Source organism: Limulus polyphemus, unplaced genomic scaffold (assembly GCF_000517525.1).
Source record: "Limulus polyphemus unplaced genomic scaffold, Limulus_polyphemus-2.1.2 Scaffold1605, whole genome shotgun sequence".
NCBI lineage: Eukaryota > Metazoa > Arthropoda > Merostomata > Xiphosura > Limulidae > Limulus > Limulus polyphemus.
Genome location: NW_013667215.1, coordinates 175,085 through 193,493, shown reverse-complemented (window position 1 = coordinate 193,493; position 18,409 = coordinate 175,085). Strand labels below are relative to the sequence as shown.

The following is an 18,409-nucleotide window of genomic DNA, read 5'->3' as shown; positions in this document are numbered from 1 at the left end:
GGTGTCCTTGGCAGTGGTGACAATATCCAATTTGATTGTGTTTTTAACTGTTTATGGGCCATTGGCTTTTTTTTTTTTTATTCTATGTAATTTACCTTTTTGGGCATGATTTGGCTGGAATTCTTTTTATATTTTATAATATTTCAGTTTTTACTTTTTGTACTGGTTGTTTGGTGCAGATAGCCTTGTTGCTTTGTGCCAAAAACTCCAAACAACCTATACCTGCATTTTATGGGAACTTTGGCTTTTCTGCTGGACATCAGTATACTTGAATACCACATGTTCTGTTGTCTAAGCTGACAAAGCAAGGGAGCTTAGTTTGGCTTAACAATTATGATGAAATTCATGAATGAATACAGATATTTTTTTTACCACATACCTCTTATTCCTTTGCAGATTTCAGTTTCATATGGATAGTTGGTACAGGTATCCCTAGTCATGTTATAATTAAAATTTATTTTCCTTTTTATCCCATATAATTCTAAAAGAATTGGGTTGTAGCATTGTCTTTGTATTTTAAATGGATGAGTGATTGACAGTGAGAAATTATTCATTCAATTCCTAGAAGGGTATTTTTGTTGTTTTTCAAAATTTGCATTGCATACTAGAAGGATTTAGACATTTTGACTAAGGGGGGAAAAAAAGTAACTTAATTCTCTAGATGATGATAATAATAACTTTTTCAGCCAACATTTTGCCATTGCAGCTTCATCAGGATAGTAGTACACAAACTTTTGGAGAAAATAAAGTTCAAGTCTTCAAATAAACATTTATTTTCACATCAAACCATTTTACTACTACTACTCCTGATGAAGCTGCAGTAGCAAAATGTTGGCTGAAATAAAGTTTTTATTATTATTTGGAGAGTAAAGGTAATTTTTCCTAATATTATTGTCAAAATGTTCTAGAATGATAGGAAATGACTACTTTACAGTCTACTTATTTATTTCTCCTTCCTTCTTCTACACTTCTTGATTTGCCATTTCTACTTTAGTTCTTCCTTACCATTTGCATTCCTGTCTTTTAATCTCTTTACTATATATATATTTTGTAAAAGCCTTTTTAATGTTAAAATCAATTTTATGATATACATACATATATGACCATAAAACATGCAAGATACATTTTTCTCTTTAAATCATAAGATTTTTATTTTACTGAGTCAGTTCAAGTTTTGTATGTAATGAATATTAGATTAATCCAATAATGAACTTGGTGTGTTTTACATTATGACAGACCAACATTCCGTTTTTGCTCAATGTTTTGGAGAATGAAAATTTCCTAGCTGGAACAATTGATACATGTTTCATTGATGAGAACCCTCAGTTGTTCAATATTCAACCTAGCCAGAACCGTGCACAGAAGCTTCTTTACTACCTTGGTAGTGTTATGGTTAATGGACCCATGACACCTCTTTCTACACCCCTAAAACCTTCTGAAATTGAGATATCAATTCCAGAAATTCCTGCAGGTAACATACAGTATTGATTGTTAAGTGCTTCTATTAAACATAAAACTAAGTATATAGGTCAGAATAAAAACAGTCAGTCAGAAATTAAGCCAATTCTATATAACAAGTTGACCAGAAGTATTTAATGTCATGGGTCAAAGTGCAAGAAAAATAAAACATATAATGGTTAATGTTCCTCTTTGTTAACTTGACAGTGAAAATTCTTAATAATGTATATATTTCAGTTTTTGATTTGTAATTTCCCAAATATATTTCAAACTCAGTTATGTTTGTTGTCAATGTGGCTAAATAACTTTGTGGAAGTAATATTGTTATTACCTACCTGCATAATGTGAAATCTTAGTGTTTAACAGTAATATAACTAATTCATGGGAAGTAACACAAACAAATCTTAGAACAAAGTTTTGTCAGTTTTTACATGTAAGTAGTGATGTGTAAGTATTTCTTTGCATATGATGTATCTAAATGGATGCTATATATATATAGGATCATTAAGAAAAACTTTGCATACTATTTATTTTTCATAAGGTGTTACTGTTATTTTCTTGTTGTTATATCAGGCAGGCAGCTGCACTGCCTATGTAGATTTAGTTGTTTTTGAAATAGTTTGACTAAAAACCCTGTGTGTGTGAGAGAGAGACAATAAAATTTAACATAATTTCTAATTTTTCTCTATTAAAGATTATATTTCTTACTCTTGAGATTCAAGTTGTTACCATTTACCTTATAATTTTGTAACTATAGCAGATTAGCTGTGTTAACCTATAATCTAGCCTGTAACATGTTCTTATAAAGTGTTTGTCATTACTTTTATTGGAACTTTTATACTTTCAAAGTGTTTGCAATAAAATCATAAAATATCTTTATATAGTGCTTTTCTTCATTATTATACTTTCATGCATTTTAGGTTTTGTTTATGGTGATAGTCTTGGTATGTTTTATGATTTAAATATGTGAATTTTGTATAAGGTGTGAAGCCTCCAATTGGGTGGAGAGAGATTCTTCTTAAAGAAGGCCCTACTAGTTTTGCCAAAGCTGTTAGAAATCATAAAGGTACTCTACTCATGGATACCACTTTTAGAGATGCTCATCAGTCATTACTTGCAACACGGATACGCACCCACGATATACTGAAGATCTCACCTTTTGTGGCACATAACTTCACCAATTTCTACAGCTTGGAGAACTGGGGAGGTTAGTCAAAACCATACCAATTACATTTGTTGAAAAAACAGGTGGAAGAAATGGTCAGTTTTTAAAATAACTTTTATTATAAAAGCCTTATAGAATTAATTTGTCAGGCTAACAAACTTTCACTTAAAAACAAAACCACCACTGTTGATTTAGCTTTTTCGTCTATTTCCAAAAATAATTGGATGTACACAGGTAATTGTCAGATTTTGTATGAAAGATAGAAGAGCAAACTGTATTGCATTATCAATAGTGTTAATACATTAATTATAAAATTTACATTCCTCAAGTGGTGCACAATGTAGTAAGTGATTTTTTTTTTTTTTAAACAACAGTTACGTTGGTCTGGTTAAAAGAAATTTAAAAAATGCACTCAAAACATGTATAACCAAAACACCGGTAAGATTCACCTGTGGATACGATTAACAAAACTGTTCAATTCTTTTCTCGTTTATTAATTTCTCCAACTGTTTCATGGCTTTCAAGGTCACTGTTTAGATATAATTTTACTGAGAATCTATAAAAAAACATACAGATAGAATTTTTCAAATAAATATAAGTAATCTAAATTAAATATTTTCCAAATGTACAAACATAAAACACACTCCATTTATAAATTAAATACATTAAAAATCCTCAAAAATTATGGATAAATTTACATAAATTCCATGTTAGATGTCCCGAAAGGCCCACTGTATATCAGCAAACATTTTAATAAATGTATTTTGAGAATTTTGTTTTCCCTTTTTGTGCATTTAATGTAAAAACGTAAAAGATTATATTTTGAAAATTCTGTACAAATGTTTTTGGCACCACTTTAAATAGATAGTAGTGAGAGGGCTGAAGTAACTGGTTGTGTAAAGTCAGTAGTAATTGTAAGACCTTAAAAATTGATACCAAGACTTAATTACTTTTTTGTGTTTTCTGTAAGTAAGAGTGAAATTATAGAATAGATAAATTGCATTTCTAAAATAAAATAGGAAAGTATATTTATTGAGTTTTATTTATTTTTGAGCATTTTTAATGTACTTATACATTTAGTGTATTATATGTTTGTACGTTTGAAAAATATTTAATTTAGATTATTTATGTTTATTTGAAAAATGGTAGTCGTATATTTTTTGTTATAGATTCTCAATAAAATTATACCGTAAAGAGTGACCTTTGAAAAAAGTCATCAAACTAGTTGGAGAAATTAATAAAAGAGAGAAAAAAAATAGAATAGTCTCATATTCCAGTGTTTTCTTGTACATATGAAATTATCCTGGATTTTTACAAGATTTCAGTATGAAAGTAACATAAGTGTTAGTAAAATTTTGCCTTATTTTATAGGAGCTACATTTGATGTAGCCATGAGATTTCTCCACGAGTGTCCATGGGAAAGACTAGAAAGGATGCGTCAACTTATACCAAACATACCATTTCAAATGTTGCTTCGTGGTGCCAATGCTGTGGGATACACATCCTATCCTGATAATGTCGTCTTCAAGTAAGTTCTGTTATGAACAATATACAACAATAATGGAGTTAAACATCTAATTTCACTAAGTGTCTGTGTGTGTGTGTTTATATATATATATCTGTATAATGTATATACAAAAACTGAACGTAGTAAATGGTAGCACCATTTCATGTTATTTAGGTAGCACCATTTCATGTTATTTAAACACCAGGCAACCTTTTGTCCATAGGCAGTTTTGGCTTTCACTAACATGGAATTTTCATTACCATTTGGGAGAAAAAATTTTTTAGGAATAAACTTTTTAATCCATATACGTTTTTGTTTTTTTTTCATCTTATTACTTGTAGAGTTGTGCATCAGAAGTTAAACGGGAGTTTTAGTTTGTTAATTTTTCTAATCCCTCGTTTATCAGGTTTTGTGAACTAGCCAAACAGTGTGGGATGGATATTTTCCGTGTTTTTGATTCTTTAAACTACCTTCCAAACTTACTGCTGGGCATGGAAGCAGCAGGAAAGGCTGGTGAGAAAAACTTCTAATCTTGCTTTAGAACTTTGGAATTATTTCCCTTTGATTTATAAAACATATTGATACAAAGGAACTTGCAGTAAGTTACATTCTCCTAACAAGATTCTCTTAGATAATGAATTGTTGTTTTCGAGCTATTCATTAAAATCATGTCAAAAAGGCTTGAATAATTAAATACACTTGGAATTAAGATACAAAAATTACAATTAATGTACTTATGTTATTTTATCTGACTTCAAATAAATGATCTCTGTAATTTGGATCCATGTGTTATATAATTAGCATTTCAAACCTCTATAAATACAACCCATACAACTACTAATACATTTTTGAGTAAAGTTCTTCAATGTATGAAAGGTAAGTTAACTACAAGAACAAAGCAAGGCTTACAGTGTATGTATATGACCCATTTATATCTCAAGCTTTATTTGCCTTATGCTGCATATCACCAACATGATCTTGAAGACTTGTAAAGTGAAAATGCTTTTACTGTTTACTTCAAATAGGTTATAAAAAGGCTTCTCAATTTGTTCTTCACAAGCAGTATAACATCAACTGATTACTTTACACTGTTTCAACAATATTGAGCTAGTCAAATACTTAATTATTTGAAAGTTGCATAAAGGTATCAAGGAATCTCTTTGTAATTATATCCACTAAGCTGACTGTGTTAAGAGAGCAGTGACCTTTAGATCAAACTGCTATTTGTTACAATCTGTGGCAGGTCTTGGGAGTTGAAATATGAATTAAATAAGTGTTATGATATGGCACAACATTAGAAAGAGAAAATATATGATTTAAGGTTTCAATTACTGATCTTTTTATGAAATAAATTAAACAGACTTATTGGTATTAATGAAATGGAGATCTAAAGATGGGTTGGTATAGTATTCAGTTTTTTGTATAGAGTAGTTGAAAAATAACTTAATTATTTAATGGTCATTGTCAGTAATGAGTATATACAAATGTTTTGTTAGAATTTGTTTTAACATCTGGATATTATATTTACATACGAACGAACACACGCACACACGTAAGAAGCATAATTTTAAAGTTTGTTATGAGGCTTTCAGTTTTTGTTGTTTTTTTCAGCACAAAAACCTAGACATGGTTCTGTTTTCTTAAACCACAGAATTAAGAGAGTTTAAAATTTTGTTCAGAAAATTTATAAACTCTACTGTGAAATAATGTAATGGTACTGTTGTATATCAATGACAGAGGATAAATACAACATAACTCTTTACTGTGGAGTATGGCTTGCTATTATCAACATGTTAGAATAAGTACGACGTAACTGTTTACCAAGTGGTACTGATGTAAGTGTGCTAGTATGAGTGGATATGGCTAGGATAAGTACAAAATAACTGTTTAGCTAGTACACTGCTATCAACATGTATGTGTGAGTGGGTCTGGTTACAGTAAAAGTTTAACCCACTGCATGTAACCAGCAACTCGAAAGTCCACCCTGTGTGATAATTTGTAAATTATTTTGAAAAAAATATTTATATTATGTAAGGGATATTGACAAAACAAATTACATTTACATAACTTGTAAGTTATTGTGTTAAAGGTGGAGTAGTGGAAGCAGCCATTTCTTATACTGGTGATGTTTCTAACCCATCAAGAAAAAAATATGATCTTGACTATTACTTGAAATTATCTGAGGAGTTGGTGAAGGCTGGTACTCATGTGTTGTGTATAAAGGTGAATATAACTTTTGGTTGTTAAGATAACGTGTACTTAAATTCTTATATTCATACCAACCTTGCTTTTCCTGAATTTTTTTCATTTGCTAATAAAAGGCACAATTGCATGGGATATATTGTTGATTTTTTATTATTATTATTGTTCTATATATTTAATGTTTGCATGACGTGTGAGAGCAGCTTCACAGTAAATAATAGACCACTTGATATCTTAGCAATTCTATGTGACACATCAAGGAAAAGATCACATGAGTTAAGATGCAGATTTCTGTCACAGTAGTTTATGTATAGCAGACGTGACTTGTATGGGTATTAAAACTTTAATTAAAATAAAGTACAAGAACAGTGTTTCAACCTTCTTAGGTCATCTTCAGGTTAACAAAGTCAGTTTGAAACTGACAGTTACTGGGCACATGTCTTAGGGACGAGAGTGTGAACAGGTACGAGATTGTAGGGGGTGTAGCAGTTAGATGTTAGGTGATTAATATAGGTATAAAGGTGTTCCTTTATGTTTAATTTTTGGTTTGAGTTCTTGTATAAGTAGGGCTTCTTTGATTTTTTGTTTGTTTGTCTTTGTTTTTCTACTTAATATGTTTGTGTTTTCTATGGTTATGTTGTGTTTATTTGTTTTATAGTGTTCAAGAATGTGGGAAGGTGTTTTTCTGTGTTCATTGAATCTGGTTTCCATTTTTCAGCTTGTTTCTCCAGTATAGAAGTCATGGCAGTTGTTGCATTGTATTTTATAAATAATGTTGATGTTGTGTGTGTCAGTGTAGTTTTTACAGTGTAGTTTTTGAACGAATATAGTGTTTATTGCAATGATATGTTTTGTTGTAAATTTTTTCCAAATGTTAATTATTTTATTGCTAATATCAGGAATATACCGTATGCAACAGTGCAAGGTTTTATAGTTAGTTGTTTCATTGAATTTATTATTGTTTGTTTGCTGTTGATTGTGTTGTTGGACTAAGTGTGTCCAATGATTTTTTTTTTTATGGTTTCGAAGGAAATTTATTGACATTGAGAAGTGTTGTTTTAATTGTTTGATTTCCTTGTTAGTTTTATCGGGTGAGCATAGTTTTGTGGCTGTGTTTATTTGGTTTCTTAATATGTTGAGTTTTTGTTTTGTTTCATGTGCTGAGTCCCAGGGAATGTATAGTCCAGTATGGGTGATTTTTCTGTGGATTTTTGTTTTGAATTGTGTATCGGTGAACTTAATGTTGGGGTGTTTGAAATTAGTGTGGTTGATAAAACTAAGTGTATGTTCTGTAGATGTAAATCCAGCAAATATATCATCAACATATCTGTACCAGTATAGTGGTGGGTGTAAGGCTGAATTGATTGCTTGAGATTCAATCTGTGGCATGAAAATGTTGGCTAGAATTGGTGACACAGGCCCATACTTAAGCCATTTATTTGTATAGAATTTTGGTTGTTGAACATGAAGTTGGTTTTGGTGGTAGTGAATTTTAGAAGAGTTGCTAGTTGGTTGCTGTGGATGTGTATTAATGGGTTGGGGTCTTGGATATAAAGTTCTAAAGCTATCTTGCAGGCTTCAGAAGCTAGGACTTCAGTGAAAAGGGAGATTACGTCAAAACTGGCCATTAAGGCTTTATGGTTTAGTTGATCCAGAATAGATGTAAGAGTCCTTAAAAAAGGATCCTGCTGATGTTACATATGTAGAAAATGTCCACACTATGTATTTACCAAGGTTGTAGTTAAACGATTCATGTGCCGACATTATGGGTCGTAGTGGACGACAGGGTTTGTAAGGCTTGGGGGTGCCTTACAGTTTTGGTGTGTGGGAGCCAGTCTTACGTAGGTAGGAATAAAGGTTTTCTAAGACTGTATTGCTTTTTTGTTTGTTTTTTCAATTGTAGTAGATTTTGTTTAGCTTTTTTTTGTGTGTTTTTGTTGGATCTGTGAGTATTGGCTTGAATTTGTTTGTATCTGATAGGATGTCATTCATTTTTTAAATGTACTCACTTGTGTTCATTATTACAATGGCATTGCCTTTATCTACATTTAGAACTTTTATAATGTTGTCTTGTTTTAGGTTGTTTATAGAATTAATATATTTCTGTGTAAGGTTTCTTTTTTTTTTTTAGCTCTCTTTTTTTCTGTGAAATTATGTTGATGGTTTTGTGTGAGATTTCTTTGAAAATAGATGTTTTCAGTTTTACCTGGAAAGATAAGTTGTTGGTTATCAATGGAATTGGTGTTGATGTTATCTTCTTTCTGGTGGCTGTTTTCCGTAGTTTTGTTGGTATTTTTGGCCTGTGTAGAAAGGATCACAAAACTGGGCACAAAACTAAAATCCACAATATGTAAAAACTACACTGACGAACATAACAAGCTGAAAAATGGAAACCAGATTCAATGAACACAGAAAAACACCTTATAGCAATGTAGTAGTTATTTTGGAGACAGTGTTATTTTTCTAACAGAGTAGTTAACCTCTGGAATGGGTTACATTCAGATATGGTAGATGCAGTAAATTTAAGGGAGTTGAAGAGAAGATTGATAAAATTTTATATAAGGACTGGCTTTGAATTTTCCCTTTTTTTTTATAGCTTTAGTTTTATAAATGGAACAGCTTAGCTGGACCAACCAGTCCCTTGTTGTCTGTACATTTTGTTACATGTTTATGTAACCTGAATAATATAGAAATCATAATTATGTATTTCACTGTATAATCTGACTAGGGTCAAAATATTTATTTCTAGACCTTCTGTTCTTAGATGCAGTACCTCCTATTGAAGTTCCAGGAAGAAACATTAATTAACAAATAACAAACATTGAACAGCAATCACTAATAAACATCAATCTCTAATATGCAACTATCACTAACTTATTCTATTCATACCTGTTTCAAGATGATTAATCTTGACTAGATAGATAAGAAGTTTCTATACTGAACACCTATTTTTTTGTTTTTTCAAAGCAACACTGAAAAAGTAGTAATATCCACATATGAGAATTTGAAGTAACAACTTCTTGCATATTATATATGATACTGACGTATGTGTATAAGAAGTACAATTACAACAAGGTAAAACTATTTTTACACCTCATGATACATCTATTATTATTAAGATCAGTAATTGTCTTCTTTATACACCAAATGTTTTAGGATATGGCTGGTCTGCTGAAACCCCGAGCTGCAAAGTTGCTAGTTTCAGCTCTCAGAGATCGTCATCCAGATATTCCCATCCACATTCACACTCATGACACTGCTGGAGCTGGTATTGCATCCATGTTAGCTTGTGCTGAAGCTGGAGCTGATGTTGTAGATGTTGCTGTAGATTCCATGTCAGGCATGACTTCTCAGCCAAGTATGGGAGCTTTTGTTGCCAGTTTACAGGGATCAGAGTTGGACACCAGTAAGTGAGTCTTGATGACAATTGAACATTACATTCTTATAGTGACTTAAAATGAAATAAGAACATGTATAAAACTTGTGTTCATAAGTTGGAGAGATGTAAAGAACAGGAACTTCTGAATTCTGTTTAAGCTCTTTGATATTTAAAACCGGTACTTTTTGTACTCTTAAGTTTCTTTTATTAGATAAAATAGCATAAATGAAAAATAACTGGAGGAATATTTTTTTAACTCTTTGTCATACAGATAGATCTACTTTTATTAAGTTTTATGCAGTTTTTTGGCAAAGTTTTTGAATATGTAAAAAAAAAAAAAAAAAAAAAATATCTTTATTTGAGTTTCAATCTCTTGAAGTGGAAATATGTATATACTTTCTTTAATTTTGTGGGCTTTTTGTTTTTTAATCCCTACTTTGAAAGCATGTAATAGAGGCCGGGTAATTAGTTGTTACTCATGATTTATTCATTGTACATAGGTTATTCTCACTCTCACAAAAAAGAGCTACTTATCTTTAGTCATCTTCTCGTGTCCAATCAAAGAGAAATTAGAACCCAATTGAAAGCAGACCTTCATTAGCATTGCTGTCCTATTTTTTATTCTTTTTCCAATCTAGTACATGCTTGTGCATTTCTTTTGAAAAGCCATTTATTTTGTTTGTGTAGATGTAGTAAGTCTACCAGAGCTGTGCATTTGAATTTATTGATGAATTTAATGATAACTTTAAGACATAAGGTTTGCCTTAGGAAAATGCAAACTGACCATGAGAAAAAAGTAAAATTTGGCTTTATTACATGTTTGGCTAGTAAAAAAGACATATAGCTTCATAATTATGTAAAAGAAATATCTTAACAAGAAATTCTTAGCTATTAATTGAGTATGAGGATAGTCATGTAGGAACTCTTTGTCTATTGTGTGACTTATTTTTTGGTAGCTACTTGGCTTCTCCAATGGATTAAGTAAAATACACACAGATGTAGACAATTTCTTTAGTCTGTATCTGTCAATTTTGTAAGAAGATATAGTTTGAGAATAGATTGAATTATTAGAACTCTGAAATAATTTTAATCTTTACCAATGTTTCTAGAATGTAGTTTTATTTCATGATCTATTTACGACTTCTTTTTTACCCCCTACTCATCATGTGTTATACAGGAGCTGTATATAGAGTTGAACTTTAGTAGTATGTTTGCCTGTGCAGTTTCTAAATTGATTATAAACTAATTCTTAAGGATTGTTGGTTGAGTGCCAAGTATTAGGATAGTTTTTAAATACAGCTTTATGTTAGTATTGTACTGTACTATTACTACAGCACATGATGCTTAGAGTAACTATGAAGCCCATAAATGGCCATGGTCAATGATTTAGTATTATGAATCATTGTTGCAAGTTTAACCCTTTCAGAATGATATCATTTTTAAATTAATTTCTATGTGTGTTGATGAGTTACATTCAGAATTTAATTAAACAACTTTATATCAACAAAATTAGCATTATAATGTATGTTATAATTTGATTTTTATGTTATCTAAATTTTAATTCCTTAGTATCAAAACGAACGTTAAAAAATACTTAAACTGCAGTCTTCTTGTCATGTGATCCATGCACTGTGAAAAATCTTCACTATAGCAGGAGCTGAACATAAACACATAAGCTTGCAATGTATATCAAATGTGTAGACAGCAGTGTACATCTATGTCCTCTTTTGACATGTAAGATACAAAGTCTCGCAACTGTATTCACTGGGAAAGAGATAAATTTTCCAACCCTTCATGAGTGCCATGCCCACCTTCCATACTTTGCCTTGAGATCTACAATGTACATGTAGTTAGTTGACACAATTGTATATAGTTGTTAGAAAGAGCTCAGTTTACACTATACTTCACCAATGGTTAATTTAAAATTGGCGCTCAGTTTGTGGCTTGAAGTAGATGTAACTGGTGTTAGTATTGTTGTCTGCTTCATCAACTTTAGCACTTATGGTGGTTTATTACATAAATATGCTATAGTTAGAGAGACAGTTAAACTGTATTTAGATCTCACTTTTATATTTTAGTTAGTTATTATTTGTTTTAAAAATCTTATTTGAATGGTTTAATGATTTTTAAAAGTTTAATTGTTGCCTGGATTGTGAAAGCTTTATAAATGCATAAGCACATCTTGTTTTGGCAATGCTTCTCTGAGGGAAATATGCCAAAATAACTTTATAAAGGCCCACTGGCATCAGTTGATGTATTGGCATAGATAAAGACAAAGAATTTGAAAGGAAAATTGAAAATATACTATAAGTGAAAAGATAAAGATGTGAAATTATACATATATGAAAAAGACTACAATTCTGTGAAGAGTTGAAAAGTATGTACATATTTCTATTTGTTAATTTTCAACATATCATTGCACTGTATGTTGGTGATAGTAGATAGTTAGAAACATCGTAGAGAAAATGGAAAATAAAGTATAAACGTTTACCTTAAGAAAACTTTTGATATTCCTTTATGAAATTCTAGAGACTATGCAAATGAAATGCGAAAACTGTAAGATAAAAATAGTATTCTTATACTTCGTATAAAAATCACTTTGCATGTGAACTATTCAGAGTTCGAATGCAACTAACAACATGAAATAACGAACTTTTATTAGAAATAGTAGAAAGACTAAAAAATTATCTATTTTTCTGAAACTACATGCCTTTAGGAATGATCAAATTTCAAACAATTTCTCCACTATTTTTATTTCTGAAAGATATTTCACAAGAGTTGCATAATTTTCTTCTGATCAGTGTTCACCATTTCTAAAGGGGTTGAGCTGGTATTTTGCAACCCCCCACTAGTCTTTCACTTGTGTTTTAGTAATTACTGGTGATGTGTACTTCCATAATAGTTTTTGGGTATGGTATTTAGCAACTCCCACTAGTCTTTCACCTGTGTTTTAGTAATTACTGGATGATGTGTGCTTCCATAATAGTTTTTGGTTACCTTTATTGTAGTACTTACTGTTAAGATCATACCACTTGTACCTTTGTGAAACCGAGTTTTTTGTTTTGTTTGTTTGTTAAGTACATTTTTTTTATGGTTTCATGAATTCACCATTGTTTCATGATACAAAGTTAATCACCTGCTCATAGTTGATGCTATGTTCTTGATGTTATGAAATAGTTATTGAACAGGCTTGTGATTCTTGCAAGTAGCTTGTTCAAAAGAATATCAGACAGTTACATTTTTGACGTGTGTGTGCTTTCATTATTTAATAAATAAGTATTTGTTGTACTTTTATATAAGTTACAAACAAATAGCCTACAAGCATTCATTCTGTACACTAAATCCCCATGGGTAAATCAGGATAAGAATTTTTTTTTTTCTCACAAAACATCTCGCATTTTAGGAAAACTGTCATTAATATGTAACATTTTATTTCTCCAAGTGTTATTTTGGTAATCATGTGTATCTGACTCTTTTCTAGATATTGATCTCCGAACAATCAGCAAGTACTCAGCTTTCTGGGAGCAAACACGCACCTTGTATGCTCCATTTGAATGTGCAGTCACCATGAAAAGTGGCAATGCTGATGTCTATGAGAATGAAATTCCTGGTGGCCAGTATACCAACTTGCAGTTTCAAGCTTTCAGTCTAGGGCTAGGTGACCAGTTTGAGAAAATTAAGAAGACTTATGCAGAAGCCAACAAACTTCTTGGTGACATTATCAAAGTAATTTTTCTGATTTGTATAAGATGTTTAAAACATTTAGTTGTTAAAATCAAAACAATAGTGTAAATGCAATGTATAGAAAAGGTATCAAAATAACTGTTGGAAATCAGTGTGATTTGTGTAATTGTTTATTTTTCTAGCTAAGGTATTTATCTAAAAGCATTTAATATGAATATCTGCATAATTTCTTACTTAATGAAAAAGAAAATGCATTTTTTTGTCTTTTTTTTTAACATAGTGATTATGTTCAGTTAATGTATTTATACCATGCTTGGGTTTACAATTGACTAATTTTTATCTTCACTGGTATCATAATAACACAAATTGTTATTCAGTTACTTTTAGTTCAACAAAATACTACTTAAAAATGCATAAAGGTCAATAACTTCATGTGTAATATTACATTACAAGACTTATTGGGTCAAAATGATTTTGTCAAGCTAAACAGCTTAGAAATTTCTAGATATCTTCTTAAAAATACAATGATTTTTATTTTGTTTTTTAGTTTCAGAAAGGTGAACATAAAAGATTTAACAGGAGTGTAGTAAATGTGGTAAAAAAAAAAACTCTCCAAGTTTCATCTGTTGCATTAAAAAAAACTTGTTTATTCCATGCTTTGCAGAATGCCTGAGAAAATACTTTTATGTTAAAAAGAAAAAATCTAAAATCATGTATTTTCATAGATTTTATACAATAAATACATTTGCCAACCCAATTATTTTTATGTTATATTCTATAGAAAAAGGTATTTTATTTCAAAATTACCATTTTAAATCACACAGTGCATTATGTCTGTTTTAATTTTATAATATTCAAGTATAAAGGAATAATTAGTCACTTTAAGGAAAAAGTAGTTGTGGTCAACTTTTTGGCCAGACGACTTGTTAGGACCAAGTGAAGGTCATTTTCTAGGATGTTCATGATATAATTCTTTTCCATTACAATGATTTTATCATCAGGTTTTATCATAGCTGCTTCATTGTTCAGGTTTTGTGTCAGTTCAATATAATACCCTGCACAGCTATCAGTAAACTTGAATGATTTATCCAGTTAGTAAAAAAAAAAACTTGTTGACAAGAAATAAAGAACAAGTATATATAACCAGTACCGCTTGTTGACAGAACAGAATATGAACAACTTTTTTTTTCTTCAACTTTTTTTAATTAGGTGACTCCTTCATCCAAAGTTGTTGGTGATCTTGCACAATTTATGGTCCAGAACAACTTAACTGCCGAAGAAGTGGAACAAAAAGCAGAAGATTTGAGTTTTCCAAGTTCAGTGATTGAATACATGCAGGGCTACATTGGAGAGCCTCCTGGTGGTTTCCCAGAGCCACTACGCTCCAAAGTAACTGTGTATTTTAATATACGGAATTATTTACAGAACCGAATGCTAGTTTCATTATTGATGTTAATGAATAAACTTCTTTCTAGCACTAACTTTTCCTGCTGATAGTGATATGTTATTGTTATATCCGCACTACTTGCTTAATAAGAAGCTACTTATTACTAAGAAAATTGATTTAATCAATAAAATAACATTTATAAAGCGTAAACAATTAATGATCGTTGAACTAAGCAAATTATCACAGTAAGTTTTTTGTCCAGTCAGACTAATTTTATACTTTATTAAAAATAAATCAAAACAGAAACTTGTTCATATAATACATGTGTTGAAATAACAGCACCAATTCAAGTACATGATTAAAAAATTAAGTTAATTAGTCTTACAACTAAACTTACATGATGAATCTTTGTTTTATACCTTTGTCCTATCTATTTTATTGATTCCATATAGCCTATTATATAAATAAAAAACTAACTATTATAAACCTTGTAACTTAGTTGAATATACATTTTATTTAATAATTATTAAGATTATTGGGAAATAAAAATAACTACTTATAAGCTAATAAATTACAAATAAGAATTACTGTGAAAAATACTTGGGCCTACTATGGTAACCCTAAAATATATAATGTTTTATAACTGTAGTATCATGGTGCCAAGAGTTTCTAGTATAATTTTAGTTGGCCACAGTATCAAAGATAGTGTGATGTAGCTTGTTGCAGTGTGGCCACAGCATCAAGAATGGTTATGCTGTCACTTGCTGCATTGTCAAGGGTGAAAGTTTTTAAATTGTTCAATTGATTTCTGGAGGCTTGTGCATAACGTAAACTGACCAGTTGGTTGTGTTGTACCATGTCTCACTGTTAATGCTTTAAGATGTGGGAAGGAAATTACACATTTCGTTAATTATAGCATATATGATACAAGAAGCAAAATAAAAGTTTAGTGTTTTCAGATATGGCTATTCTGAAAAGTCAAGACAGCTATTACAAGGGTCCTTTTGATTTTGATTAACATGTCTACATTTTTGTAAAAATGTTGAAATTACATTTAATTTAGCTTTGATCATGTATTTAATAATAGAATTTGGTAAAATAAGTATTCAGTAAAGATGGCTACCAAATTTTGATTTATTGGACTAGAGATTAAGGAAAAAGATTATTTAAACTTTTCTCATATGACACGTTGTATTGCAGGTACATGTAAATATACTGTAAGAGATTAAAGATGTTGATTAAAATAGGAAGTTTCAAAGTTTAGTAATGTTTGAAAATAAGTAGTAAAATTGTCTCTTAGCTTGTGAGCAAAAAATTTTTATATTATGCTTTAAATTGTTTGAGAAACCTTAAAAATTTACCAGTTAAACTGATGTGGAAATCTGTATATCTCATACAGTATTAGAGATAAACAATAGTATTTCAATAACAAACTTGAACTCTATTAATAATGCTCTTAAGTGAGAAATTACATTTACATTTCTTTCTTTTCTCAGGACAGACAGTGATTAATGTTTTACTTGATTGAATAATACCGATGTACCTGAAGGTCTTTCTACAGTAAATGTAAATTTTGTTTATTTGAGAAGTTAAGTATATTGTAGAATAATGTGGTGCACTAGCAAGTTTTCTGAATCTTAACTTAGATATTTTATGTATTGTTGTTATTAATCACTAAAATATCTTCTTATTAATTAAATAATAACATTACAAATTTTCCAACTTTTTTTAGATATTGAAAGGACTGACACCTCTTAAAGGCAGACCAGGGGAGAGTCTTGCTTCATTGGATTTTGACAAGTTAAAAGCTGATCTTTTAGAAAAGCATAATATCAGAATCAGAAATACAGATGTCATGAGTGCTGCGATGTATCCTAAAGTCTGTGATGATTTTCTTACCTTCAAAAGTGAATATGGACCAGTTGACTTGCTAGCCACACGCATTTTTCTTGTGGGTCCCAAAGTCGCTGAGGAGTTTGATGTAAGAATTTCATAATTATAAAAGTACCATGTGTATTTGACTGATTCATTTTAATGTTTTTCTGCAAAATGTTCTTGGAGAAGATTACCTTTATTCCTTATTTTGTGGCTTTTTAAGGAAATGTTTAGGAATATTACATTTGCTGGAATGTTACTTAAGTATATGAACATAGCTGTAATATGCTGTAAGAATAGAATTGCCCTTCTACTTTAGTCATCATTCTACCTTTAGAAACTAACATAGTTTTAGTAGTACCTTGTCCATTTTGTTAAATTTAATTTAAATTTAAAAGAAATTTTAACTGGCTTTCTGCATATATTTTTTTTGTGTGTGTGTGTGCAATTGAACAAGTATGTATCCCAAGGTATGGATAAAATCAGTTTTGACAGAGAATATATTCTGTCAAGCCTGATTTTTAATGAACTTTGGAAAATGTAAGAATATTCTGAAAAACAGATATTCAAAACATAGATGCAAATTTTTTCAATATTTTCATAGCTAACCAGTATTTACACATGTACATAATTACACACATATTTCAGTTAGTATATTACTAATTTTGAAGAACAATGAGAAGTTCCAAGTTATTGGATGTAATTAGTAGGTTTATATTTAAAAACTTCCTGAATTAATCAGACTTCATTTGATAATTATTTTCAATTATTTTTTGGAAATAATTTGGCTAGATTTTGACCAGAATTTTAATCTGCTATAACGGTAATCTTCCATGTTTAATAGAACGTATAAATAGTTTATTCCATTTTTAAGTCTTCATGAATGCTGCTTCTTATTACTAATTCTAAAATTTTGAGCTAACTAATCCCCTAGACAGCAAGATTTCATTTTAAAATAAACCCTCATTTTTGAATGTACTGTAGGATTGTGCATATATTTATATTGTTCATTAGAATATTTAAATATTAATATGAAATGCACCAAGGTTTTACTGCAGGTTTTCAAGACAGTGTAAACTTGCATGTATTAAGAAATAATCTGAATCTGTTATTCTATTTGTCATATGTTTATTTAAAAAATAATAATAATAATATTGACCTAAAAACCTCCATCTTGCCAATATTTTAAAATTTGAAAGCATGCTTCTACAAAGAACACTAGCCCTACTATTATGGATGTCAAGACATACAAAGAAAAGTCCCATTCTCTTCGTTCTAACTGCCATGAAGGAACATTATATTTATAGATTTGGTTTCTTTTTACATAGTAAACTATTCAAAATATTTGACAAATTTATATCCTTATGTAATTCTATTGCTAGTTATGTGAACTGCTTTCTTTGTCAGAGGTTTATACATCCTTAAAACGTAAGAAATTTATTTACTTGGTAGAATAGCTTCAAAACAGCCTTCCCAAGATTGACCATGTGATCTGGTAGTATGAATCATTTTTATAGTGGTGTATTAAAGTTAAAATTTGTGGGATATTTTTCTTAAAAAATTTTAGACTGACTCAGTTTTGAGAAACTTTTTAATACTAATGTTATATAAAGATCTATTATGTTCAAAAAAAAAAAAAAAAAAAAGTAAAATAACTATTATTTACTTATATTACTAACCAAAACTAACTAGCACAATTAAGTTAGTCGTGAGACGTACGACCGAACGGACGACACGAAGGGAAGGTAGGAG

At 30.2% G+C, this 18,409-nt stretch overlaps 1 protein-coding gene across 2 annotated transcripts in view; it reads left to right on the top strand.

Moving 5' to 3' along the window:
* Nucleotides 1–18,409, top strand: part of LOC106464277 (pyruvate carboxylase, mitochondrial-like) — an 82,973-nt gene that overhangs the window by 55,006 nt on the left and 9,558 nt on the right. For both annotated transcript variants that reach the window (XM_013924404.2, XM_013924405.2), the window contains exons 11-19: nucleotides 1,237–1,471; nucleotides 2,441–2,665; nucleotides 3,995–4,151; nucleotides 4,537–4,643; nucleotides 6,220–6,353; nucleotides 9,489–9,738; nucleotides 13,193–13,437; nucleotides 14,605–14,784; nucleotides 16,515–16,763. In XM_013924404.2, the coding sequence (XP_013779858.1) occupies nucleotides 1,237–1,471; nucleotides 2,441–2,665; nucleotides 3,995–4,151; nucleotides 4,537–4,643; nucleotides 6,220–6,353; nucleotides 9,489–9,738; nucleotides 13,193–13,437; nucleotides 14,605–14,784; nucleotides 16,515–16,763 (1,782 nt within the window). The remainder of the gene's footprint in view (nucleotides 1–1,236; nucleotides 1,472–2,440; nucleotides 2,666–3,994; nucleotides 4,152–4,536; nucleotides 4,644–6,219; nucleotides 6,354–9,488; nucleotides 9,739–13,192; nucleotides 13,438–14,604; nucleotides 14,785–16,514; nucleotides 16,764–18,409) is intronic.